This window comes from Procambarus clarkii, chromosome 60 (genome assembly GCF_040958095.1).
Source record: "Procambarus clarkii isolate CNS0578487 chromosome 60, FALCON_Pclarkii_2.0, whole genome shotgun sequence".
NCBI classification, from domain to species: Eukaryota; Metazoa; Arthropoda; class Malacostraca; order Decapoda; family Cambaridae; genus Procambarus; species Procambarus clarkii.
In genome coordinates this window covers 9715951-9728495 of record NC_091209.1, presented here as the reverse complement: position 1 = coordinate 9728495, position 12545 = coordinate 9715951, and the positions used below count along the sequence as shown (strand labels likewise).

The following is a 12545-nucleotide window of genomic DNA, read 5'->3' as shown; positions in this document are numbered from 1 at the left end:
CACACACACACTAATACACACTAATACACACTAATACACACTATTAAGACAATACACACAAATAAGTACTATTTTGAGAGCAGTCGTTCGTATAGACATATATGCTACTGAATATGACACAAAAGGCCAATGGTTCTAGCACGACTCTTCTCTAGATTTCTTATGGCTTTTACTTGAGAAGGAAGTTGAAAAATCAACTCCCCAAAGTTCATTTTATAGTTTTGTTATGGTCTGACGCTCAGAGATGCGCTTCGTTGACCCTGTCAACATTTTCAAAGGCAGAGTACAAGTGAATGTAATTTAGCTGGAGCAGCCGAATATATAACGAAGAATGAGGTGACGTATAAGATATAGCAAGGGCCAATAGGTTCATTACGGGCTATTCATTCCCGTGCCACCTCTTCGGTGGCTTAATCTTTATCAATCAGTCAATAGGTCCTCTGCAGCTTATCTATCTCCTGTGTTCCAAACATGACTTGGGCAGTATGCTGGAATGCTCTGTTTCCTACGAGTTAACTACAAGACCCTGTCTTGGTCTTGAAGATGGTAGAATGTAGAGTTAGCGGGCTGAGTGTGTTTGATGTATAGTGCATCGCCTATGTCTACTCTTCTATCGTTGTAGCTATCGATTATCTCGGTGTTGTTCGTCAGGATATCTTCGGTGATGATCTGGTTGTGTAGAAAGTGAGTTCCTTGATAGAACCTTGTTGTTTGTGCATTATCACAGGCTTTGCGATAGTGTTGTCTTGCCTATATATTGAGATCGATGGGGCTGACCGTCCCTGAGTGGGCGTAGACGACTTCAGTGCCTTTTTGGGCATTTCGTTTTGTGTCGGGAGGGTTTTTGAGGAGCAAGTTGGCGATCTTCTTGCTCTTGTCGTAGATGGTAGACAAGATCTGTTTATTGTGTGTATGGGTGACGCTTCTGTCACTGGTGGCTTGCTGGACAGGTGCAGTGCTGGCCGTCACTGCCAGCACTGTGGTTACTGAAGTGAAATGCAGTGAAAGAGGCGAATATCGTCTATGTCTTTTTCATATCTTTTAAATAGCTTGCCTCTCTCTCTCTCTCTCTCTCTCTCTCTCTCTCTCTCTCTCTCTCTCTCTCTCTCTCTCTCTCTCTCTCTCTCTCTCTCTCTCTCTCTCTCTCTCTCTCTCTCTCAGGTCGGCAGGAGGCAAGAGAGCTCTTCTGAACCTTGACCGTACACACACACACCTGTTGCCTCAGCTGCGCGTCTTACCACCTGTTACCTCCATCACACCTGTTGCCACTTTCTTGACGGCCACCTGTGGCTGGTGTGGCGGACACCTGTGGCTGGTGTGGCGGACACCTGTGGCAGGTGTGGCGGACACCTGTGGCTGGTGTGGCGGACACCTGTGGCTGGTGTGGTGGACACCTGTGGCAGGTGTGGCGGACACCTGTGGCAGGTGTGGCGGACACCTGTGGCAGGTGTGGCGGACACCTGTGGCAGGTGTGGCGGACACCTGTTGCTGGTGTGGCGGACAGGTAAGATGGGGAGCTGGTTACGGAAGGTGTGACGACGTATGGGCCTCTTGGGTAATCTTTGGAGAAGGACTCTAGCTGCAGAGTAATGGAGGTGAGGTGCTGAGAGGTGAGAGAGGTGGAGGTGAGGTACTGAGAGGTGAGAGAGGTAGGGAGAGGAGATATAAGGTTTAGCACATTTACCTGTAAACCACTTACCACTTTTACCACTTACGGGCTATTCATGCCCGTGCCACCTCTTGGGTGGCTTAATCTTTATCAATCAATCTTTACCTGTAAATTTACCTGACAGTAAGTCCTGTCACAATGTTATTACTTTCACAATAACCTGAAAGCTGTAGCATTGTTGTTTGTTGTAGATTTAGCTACTCAGAACGAAATGTCCATGTAGCACGGGCTATGGTGAGCCCGTAACTCAAAGTTACGGGCTCAGCATTAGCTGTAGCATTAAACATTATGATAAATATCGTGAGGAGACAGTCATATATGGAACAAGTGAGGTGTGAGGAGAAAATCTTCCTCACAGGTGACGTAACAATATTAAAGTCTGTAAAACACACTAGTGCCCAATCCTTCCGTAGAAGTGTCTGGTGTAGCGTCATTGTGTCCTGAACACCACATTCGGTCCACAGGAGCAAGCCTGAGTAACTCGCCAATTATCAGATTAGCAGAAGCAAGGTGGAATTCGCATGATCTGACCTCAGGTCACTTGAGGTCATTAACGCTTAGAGGTGTGAGTTTCAGGCCGACAAACTGGCGCCTCTCAAAATCCTTGTCTGTGACTCATGAACTATATATATGTATTAAATAAACCTAAACCAAACACCTTTACGGTGTTACAACCCGTTGACGGGGTTTTATCAACGACAAACGCCTAAACGTCAGGACTCGCCCCTTGGACGACCAGGCTTCCACCAAAAGCGACGTCTTGACGATCCTAAAAGAAGGCGCCAGCATTACACCCCTCGACCTTGGTCAAGAAGGGGAGAGTATTGTGCTCTATTTCTCATGTGTGGAGGATCTCGAAAAACTCACAAAATTCGATGGCACACTTCGCCAAGTGCACCACCTCTTTTACTCTCTTCCCACGTCAGTACACCGCCGATCGAACAGTCTTTATCGGGACCAGCTGCTGGATCGCGGACCGAGAACAAATACAGATCATTACCAACTTCGAAACAAAAACCCCGAAGCTGGGGGGGGGGGGATTCGATATTATATTCTGCAGCAGTTATACCGACGACGACAAGCGGCCCACCATGAAGATATCCTTCACTACCTTAGCCACAGCCAACCAGGCTGCCACACACGGTCTCCACTGCTTCGTCATCAAGATTCCAGCCATCTAAGTGAAAAAGGGACGAGTCCAACAATGCTTTCAGTGCTACGATTACTCTCACCCCACCAACAAGTGTCAGCACCTGTCCAGAAGTGCAGCCTTTGCGTCCAGGACCATCATTACTCCATCTGCAAGTCAAAAACCCATTGCTTCCTGCTCTGCAGCGGCAATCACCCTACAATTTCCCACCGCTGCCCTCGCGGTGGGAAATCATCAGGATCCAGTTTGCTGAATCCAATAAAGTCAAACCTGCTTCCACCGCTGGAGCCACCGGCACCAAACCCACCACCTCAGCTCCCACCAGAAGACTTCCCAGTCCTACCAAACACTGGCTCCTCCCAACAGGCCACCCGGCCTCCACACTGGGGACCTAAGCACTAACCAGCACCCTAACAGTCCCCTGCATCACGTGCAGACATTATCCCCTGGTCTTATTCCACTAGCGGAGAGGCTTGCTGGACCAGACAATCAACGATTCATCAAGGAACTCAACGCACTGTACCTAACCAACGGCCCGGACGCGTGTCACCGCCTCCACTACCACTCCGGAGACTACCACCAGGACGACCATGAGGTTGATCTCAACACAGACTCCAGAACCACTCAAGACCTCGGTGGTACAGAGGTGTTTCCCTCTCCAGCTCCCAACACACCGTCACCATCTCAGCAGCCGCGCTAGCAGACGTGCTGTCTACAAATACCAATTTGTGCTTCTACCACTAATCCACGACACTTGACTTTACCTCAGGCTGCGAGACGAAAGACAAAACCACCAACACTACGGATGTTACAGACTTCTCAGACGAGGAAATCTTAATAAGAGCTCCACCGCCGCACTACAAATACGACACCTACTCGGAACAAGACGTCATGGAGGCCACCTCACCAAACTCCAACGATAGCACGTCTCAGCCAAAGAAAAAACATAAGAGCTAGAGCTCGACTAACCCACCAGTTCCATAACTGGTACAACCAGCCCTCCAGGGCTGGTATCCACCATGAAGACCCCCCATCCATCTCCAGTATCAGCTTCTTGTTGTTTAAGATTAGAAACAAAACAAAAGTTCAAAGTTGCACGGGCTATGGCGAGCCCGTAATGGGGGCAGTATGAGCTATTGGTACAGATAATGGGGCACAAGAGCCGCCACTCACCATAGCGCCTGCTACTTGGAAGGTTTTGTTTTGAGTAGCTGAATCTAAACCAACTAAACATTAGCATCATGACGTACACAACAAGGCTCAGGCTACTGGCATAGTGATCTTCATGTCCCTTCTCCCAGTGACCACCAGTGATTGCTGAGTACCAGTGAGGTACTGTCGTAGCTCAGTCGATTAAGGCAATGTCTAGGATGCTCCCGGACGCAGGTTCGAATCCTCGTCACGGCCCTTGTGGATTTGTTCAGGAGTGAGGTACTCAACGCACTGTACTCAACGTACCTCTCCCCCCTCTCCCAAGGGGTGGTAGAGGATGAGGGGGGGGGGATAACGAGAGGATAACAAAGGGGGTTCTTTGAAGCGGCTGAGATATCACTAACTAAGGTCTTCCTGGCAACTTATCTAAACACGTAATTATCTCACACAAATTATCTCGACCCCCAACATGCTGATAATGACTGGGTAAACTGTATTATATTTGTGTAGGTATGTGATATATCGCAGTATGATATGCTACTTACAGTCATGCAAGCCTCATATTTATGTTCATGCACTAAAGCTTCGCCCTCGTGGTGCGTGAAGCGGGAATTAAGGTCAATTTACTATTAATCTTAGGAACATATCTTCTTGCAGGTGAGGTGACGGCCGGTGTAGCAGCCCCGGGCCCGGGCCAGTGAGCGCCTTCCCCGCAGTGGTGAGCTGTACTGTGTGTGTGTGTGTGTGGGTGTGTGTGTTTAACTATAATAATTAAAGCCCCAAGACAGAATACACGTCTCTCTCTCTCTCTCTCTCTCTCTCTCTCTCTCTCTCTCTCTCTCTCTCTCTCTCTCTCTCTCTCTCTCTCTCTCAGGTCAGTTCATTCTTCACAGAGATGAAATTGGGCAGGAACATTATGAGAGTGAGTATGGTTTAGTCCGGCATGCTTACTAATCTTACCTAAACCCTCGGTGGAAGATCATTTGGAGGACGGAGACCAAACGCATTACTCGCAAGATTAAAGCACAGGTTTTGGCTTTGATCTTGCTCTGTGTATCCGGCCAGTTGGTGAAGATTTCTTGTTGTTTTTAGCTTCAGATTTAGATTTTTAGATTTAGATTAGATGTAGGTTTTAGATTCTGCTACTGGGAACGAACAGTTCCAAGTAGCACGGGCTATGGTGAGCCCGGAGTGGACTTTTGGTGAAGATGTTTTCCAAATTAAGTGCTCTTGGTATTTTGATGTAAGAGTGCCAGATTTTGGTTATTTCTTCCATCACTCTCTACGCTGTACCTGAACTGTACCTGAACCGAGGTTCTGGGAGTTCTTCTACTGGTGCGTGTGTGCTTGTGTGTGACTGATGTCTAAGAGAGCGTTGTGTAGTTTCCATGCTGTAACTACACTTGGGCGTAGTAACATATACGCACTCGCACATATTTAGAATAACATAAGAACAAAGGTAACTGCAGAAGGCCTATTGGCCCATACGAGGCAGCTCCTATTTATAACCACCCAATCCCACTCATATACTTGTCCAACCCGCGCTTGAAACAATCAAGAGACCCCACCTCCACCACGGTACGCGGTAATTAGTTCCACAAATCAACAACCCTGTTACCGAACCAGTATTTACCCATGTCTTTCAAAACTTATCTAATTTATACCCATTGTTTCGTGTTTTGTCTTGTGTTGATACTTTTAATACCCTATTAATGTCCCCCTTGTTATGGCCATTCATCTACTTCTACACCTCTATCATGACACCTAATTCTTCGCCTTTCTAGAGAATGTAATTTAAACTTTGTCAATTTTTCTTCATATGACAAGTTTCTAATCTGAGGAATTAACTTTGTCATCCAACGCTGGACACGTTCTAGTGAATTTATATCCATTCTATAGTACGGCGACCAAAACTGAACTACACAATATAAATGGGGCCTAACCAGAGCAAGATATAGCTGAAGAACAACACCAGGTGTCTTGTTACTAACACTACGATTACTAAATCCCAGTGTCCTATTTGCCTTATTACGAACAGTTATGCATTGATTTTTTGGTTTTAAATTCTTAATAATCATAACTCGCAGATCTCTTTCACAATCCGACTTCGCAATCTTAACATCCATCTAGCTTGTACCTTGTAACTCTATCATCAAACCTTACATTTGTCAGCATTAATCTGCATCTGCCAATTTTTTGACCATTTCAAACCCTATTTAGATCATCTTGAAGTGATAGTGAAACTTTTTCTGTGTTTATTTTCCCTCCTGATTTTTGTTTCATCGGCAAATTTGCAAATATTGCTGCTCAAACCTGAATTTAAATAATTTATGTATAATATGAATAACGGAGGTCCCAGGACACCGCCTTGAGGCACTCCACTTACAACATTTTCCCACTCTGACTTAACCCCATTTATACTAACTCTCTGTTTCCTTTGGTACAGCCATGCCCTAATCCAACTTAATATAGTCTATGCAATATCTTTCATAGACAACTGGGAACACTTCTATGGAAGAAATGAAATGTATGCTCGTGATGGGGTGCATCTATCGAGAGCTGGGGTTGTTGCTGTTGCGAACTCGCTAGAAGAAGTGGTTAGAGGTGTTTGTTTGGGTTTAAACTGTTAGTAGATAGAGGTATGGGAATTGATTTGGAGGAAGGAGGTAATAAAAGTATGTGTTTGTGGGAGAAAGGAATTGGCAAAACGATCAGGGAAAGAGAAGGTCCGCAAAATAACAATTCACTTAGGGTATATTACACTAACAGTAGAAGTCTAAGAAATAAAATTAACGAATTAAATGCTCTTGTCTGCACAGAAAAAATAGCTATTATTGCACTTACCGAAACGTGGATGAATGTAGAAAATAGAGAACTATTAGCTGAATATCAAATATATGGATTTAAACTATTTCACACAGATAGATATATTAGACGAGGAGGTGGAGTAGCCATATATGTTAGGGACAATTTGAAATGTAGTCTCAAAGAGGGAATCAAAACAGAGCCACACACAGAAACTATTTGGATTGAATTAAACGAAAAAGCTAATAATATTATAATAGGAGTAATATATAGGCCACCAAATTTAGACAGAATGGAAGCAAAGCATCTATGGGATGAAATATCTAGAGCATCTAGATCTAACAGTATTTATGTCATGGGTGACTTTAATTTTAGCGGAATAAACTGGTTGAACAAAACAGGGAATAGTGAAGCAGAAGATTTTCTAGAATTAATTGACGATTGCTTTCTTACGCAACACATTAAGGAACCAACACGGGAAAATAATATTTTAGATTTAGTGTTAACTAACAGGGAAACGCAAATTAATGACATCGAAATAGGGAGTGAGCTAGGGAGCAGTGATCACAAAGAAATCAGATTTAGCATAGAATGGAATAGACCAGTAGGAGAAAATTCTGTTAAAGTGCCAGATTTTCGAAAAGCTGATTTTAATAGCCTAAGAAATTTTTTGGGTCAAATTGATTGGAAAGGCTTGGGTATGGGGTGTGGGCCGGTCTTGGAGCGAGACATGAACCCAGCGATAGGTGACTTAAATGGGGATTTCGATGTGGATTCAATATATAACTTATTTAAGAATATTCTAAACAAAGCACAGGAACGTAGTATACCATACAAATTGAATAGATCGTATACTAATGACCCAAAGTGGATAACAAAGAATTTGAAGAACCTTATAGGTAAAAAGAGAGCTTGGTACAAAAGGATTAAAAATGGGGAGGTCACTTTAGAACAGGAATTCGTACAACTGGTTAGAAATGTTAAAAAAGAGATAAGGAAAGCAAAAAGAAACTATGAAGTTCGCATAGCAGGGCAAGCAAAGACAAATCCTAAAGGGTTTTTTCAGTTATATCGTACTAAGACTAGGGAAAGGATAGGTCCATTAAAAACTGAGACAGGTCAAATAACAGATAGTGATGAAGAGATGAGTAGTATTTTTAATAAATATTTTGTATCTGTATTTACTAAAGAGGAACTTAACAATATGCCTTCAGCCGAACAAGTCTATGTGGGTGGGGACGAGGACAGGTTGACGAGTTTAGCAGTTACCAGGGAGGATGTTCTTAAACAAATAGTAAAACTCAAACCAAACAAATCCCCAGGGCCGGATGAAGTGTTTGCTAGGGTGCTTAAAGAATGCAAAGAGGAGCTTTGTGACCCACTGTCAACCATATTTAATAAATATGCATTCACTGGAAAGGCGAAGAGTTAGGGGTGACATGATAGAGGTTTACAAGTGGATGAATGGACATAACCGGGGGGATATTAATAGGGTATTAAAAGTATCAACACAGGACAGAACACGAAACAATGGATATAAATTGGATAAGTTTAGATTTAGGAAAGACTTGGGTAAATACTGGTTCAGTAACAGGGTTGTTGATTTGTGGAACCAATTGCCGCGTAACATTGTGGAGGTGGGGTCCCTCGATTGTTTCAAGCACGGGTTGGACAAGTATATGAGTGGGATTGGGTGGTTATAGAATAGGAGCTGCCTCGTATGGGCCAATAGGCCTTCTGCAGTTACCTTTGTTCTTATGTTCTTATGTTCTTATAAATCAATAGAGTCAGGCAGAGTGCCAGAGTTTTGGAAAGTTGCTAATGTGATACCAGTTTTTAAGAAAGGAGATAGATCACTTGCGTCTAACTATCGACCAATTAGCCTAACGTCTATTGTGGGAAAGTTACTCGAATCTATAATAGCAAATAAAATTCGTCTTCATCTTGAAAAACATAAATTAATAATTGAGTCGCAACATGGTTTTATAAATGGCCGTTCATGTTTAACAAATTTGTTATCTTTTTATTCTAGCATTGTTGAGGCAGTTGATAGTGGTAAGGATTGCGATGTTGTATACCTTGACTTTAGCAAAGCTTTTGATACAGTGCCACATGAAAGACTGATTAAAAAAATAGAGTCTCATGGTATTGGGGGTGCTATATTAAGCTGGATTAGGGCATGGCTATACCAAAGGAAACAGAGAGTTAGTATAAATGGAATCAAGTCAGAGTGGGAAAATGTTGTAAGTGGAGTGCCTCAAGGCTCTGTCCTGGGACCTCTGTTGTTTATAATATATATAAATGATTTAGATTCAGGTTTGAGTAGCAACATTTGCAAATTTGCCGATGATACGAAAATCGGTAGGGAAATTAATTCGGAGGAGGACTCACTATCACTTCAAGTTGATCTAGATAGGGTTTTGAAATGGTCAAAGGATTGGCAGATGCAGTTTAATGCTGATAAATGTAAAGTTCTGAGGTTAGGTAATGATGATAGAGTTACAAGATACGAGCTAGATGGTGTTGTGATTGCGAAGTCGGATTGCGAAAGGGATCTGGGAGTTATGATTAGTAAGAATTTAAAACAAAAGGATCAATGCATAAATGTTCGTAATAAGGCAAATCGGACACTTGGATTTATTAATCGCAGCGTTAGTAACAAGACACCTGGTGTGGTTCTCAAGCTATATCTTGCTCTAGTTAGGCCCCATTTAGATTATGCAGTTCAGTTTTGGTCGCCATATTATAGAATGGATATAAATTCACTTGAACGTGTCCAGCGTAGGATGACTAAGTTAATTCCCCAAATTAGAAATCTTTCATATGAAGAAAGATTAACAAAGCTTAAGTTGCATTCACTGGAAAGGCGAAGAGTTAGGGGTGACATGATAGAGGTTTACAAGTGGATGAATGGACATAACCGGGGGGATATTAATAGGGTATTAAAAGTATCAACACAGGACAGAACACGAAACAATGGATATAAATTGGATAAGTTTAGATTTAGGAAAGACTTGGGTAAATACTGGTTCAGTAACAGGGTTGTTGATTTGTGGAACCAATTGCCGCGTAACATTGTGGAGGTGGGGTCCCTCGATTGTTTCAAGCACGGGTTGGACAAGTATATGAGTGGGATTGGGTGGTTATAGAATAGGAGCTGCCTCGTATGGGCCAATAGGCCTTCTGCAGTTACCTTTGTTCTTATGTTCTTATGTTCTTATAGCACCCCCAATACCATGAGCCTCTATCTTTTTAATCAGTCTTTCATGTGGCACTGTATCAAAAACTTTGTTAAAGTCAAGGTACACAACATCACAAACCTTACCACTATCAACTGCCTCAACTATGCTGGAATAAAATAATAGCAAACTTGTTAAACATGAACGGCCATTTGTAAAACCATGTTGTGAATCATTTATTATTTTTTTTTTCAAGATGAAGACGAATGGTATTTGCAGTTATCGATTCAAGTAACTTTCCCACAATAGACTTTAGGCTAATTGACCGATAGTTTGACGCAAGTGATCTATCTCCTTTCTTAAAAATTGGTACCACATTAGCAACCTTCCATGACTCTGGCACTCTGCCTGACTCTTAATGATTTATTCAATATGGTAGACAGTGGCTCGCTAAGCTCCTCTTTGCATTCTTTAAGCACCCTGGCAAACACTTCGTCCGGCCCCGGGGATTTGTTTGGCTTCAATTTCACTATTTGTTTAAGAACATCCTCCCTGGTAACTGCTAAACTAGTCAACCTGTCCTCGTCCCCACCCACATAGACTTGTTAGGCTGAAGACATATTGTTAAGTTCCTCTTTAGTAAATACAGATATAAAATATTTATTAAAAATACTACTCATCTCTTCGTCATTATCAGTTATCTGACCTGTCTCAGTTTTTAATGGACCAATCCTTTCCCTAATTTTTGTTCGATATAATTGAGAAAACCCTTTAGGATTTGTCTTTGCTTGCCCTGCTATGCGAACTTCTTAGTTTCTTTTTGCCCTTCTTATCTTTTTTTTTTTTAACATTTCTAACCAGTTGGACGAATTCTTGTTCTAAACTGACTTCCCCATTCTTAATCCTTTTGTAACAAGCTCTCTTTCTACCTATAAGGTTCTTCAGATCCTTTGTTATCCATCTCGGGTCATTAGTATTCGATCTATTCAATTTGTATGGTATACTACGTTCCTGTGCTTTGCTTAGAAGAATATTTTTAAATAAGTTACATTTTGAATCCACGTCGAAATCCCTTTTTACGTCACCCATCGCTGGGGTTCACGTCTCACCTGAGCATCTTATCACTGTGTTCCCCCCAAGAACACCAAGTAGATAAATTTGACAATTACAATCCTTAAAGCAAGATAAAATAAGATAAGAAGGCATCTTCTTATCTTGAGGTTTTCTTTAGAGGATTTCGGGGCTTAGCGTCCCTGCGGCCCGGTCCTCGACCAGGCCTCCATTTTGTTACACACCCTTAGGAAGCAGTCCATAGCAGCTGTCTAACTCAAAGGTACCTATTTACTGCTGGGTGAGCAGGAGAATCAGAGTGCAAGAAACTCTGTCCATTTGTTTTCGCCTCCGCAGGAGATCGAACCCGGAACCTTAGGACTTCGAATCCCGAGCGCTGTTCACTCAGCCGTCAGGCCCCGTTGTTAAACACCCGTTTTCCCTACACTGGCGACGGTATCGTGTTGGTCCAGCGCTGTGATGTACTCACAGGCTGTAGTTGACAATGATTACAGTGTGGTTATTGGAACAATAACAGAGGGAAGGCTTAAATAGACCGGTCCCACTGGAGTGCCAAGGGACTTGTCCCTGGTGCCACTGGAGTGCCAAGGGACTTGTCCCTGGTGCCACTGGAGTGCCAAGGGAGTTGTCCCTGGTGCCACTGGAGTGCCAAGGGACTTGTCCCTGGTGCCACTGGTGTGCCAAGGGACTTCTCGTTGGTGAAGTCCCTTTTCCCTGATACTTACTGAGATGTAAGTCACCACCTTGGTGCCCCCTGATACTTAATGTGTGGGCACGGAGGCATTAGCCACCGCCGTGGCCAGCCTTGACCCCCTGAGCACGTGCCCAATGACCACGAGTTTCTAAATCTAAGTCAAAGAGAGGGAAATGCTTTTGCTGCCAGCTTAAATGTTTAATCCTGGTGTTGCGCAAGCTTGTATTGGCACGCTGCCGCTGCCTCTGACATCGTTTTGGCAGCATTATGCTGCGTCCATGTCGCCCCAGAGTTGGAGGCGATGTCACTGTATTATGGAGGACATGCTGGGATGTCACTGTATTATGGGGACATGCTGGGATGTCACTGTATTATGGGGACATGCTGGGATGTCACTGTATTATGGAGGACATGCTGGGATGTCACTGTATTATGGGGACATGTTGGGATGTCACTGTATTATGGGGACATGCTGGGATGTCACTGTATTATGGGGACATGTTGGGATGTCACTGTATTATGGGGACATGTTGGGATGTCACTGTATTATGGAGGACATGCTGGGATGTCACTGTATTATGGGGACATGCTGGGATGTCACTGTATTATGGGGACATGCTGGGATGTCCCTGTATTATGGGGACATGTTGGGATGTCACTGTATTATGGGGACATGCTGAGATGTCACTGTATTATGGGGACATGTTGGGATGTCACTGTATTATGGGGACATGTTGGGATGTCACTGTATTATGGGGACATGCTGGGATGTCACTGTATTATGGGGACATGTTGGGATGTCACTGTATTATGGGGACATGTTGG

General features: G+C 43.5%; 1 protein-coding gene across 7 annotated transcripts in view; it reads left to right on the top strand.

Annotated features, from left to right (window-relative positions):
* Pka-C1 (Protein kinase, cAMP-dependent, catalytic subunit 1) overlaps positions 1–12545 on the top strand; it is an 894574-nt gene that overhangs the window by 311317 nt on the left and 570712 nt on the right. For 4 of the 7 annotated variants that reach the window (XM_069307458.1, XM_069307455.1, XM_069307457.1 and 1 more), the window contains exon 2: positions 4611–4628. The exons of the other annotated variants lie outside the window; for them this stretch is intronic. In XM_069307458.1, coding sequence (XP_069163559.1) covers positions 4611–4628 — 18 coding nt within the window. The remainder of the gene's footprint in view (positions 1–4610; positions 4629–12545) is intronic. 7 annotated transcript variants of the gene reach the window in all.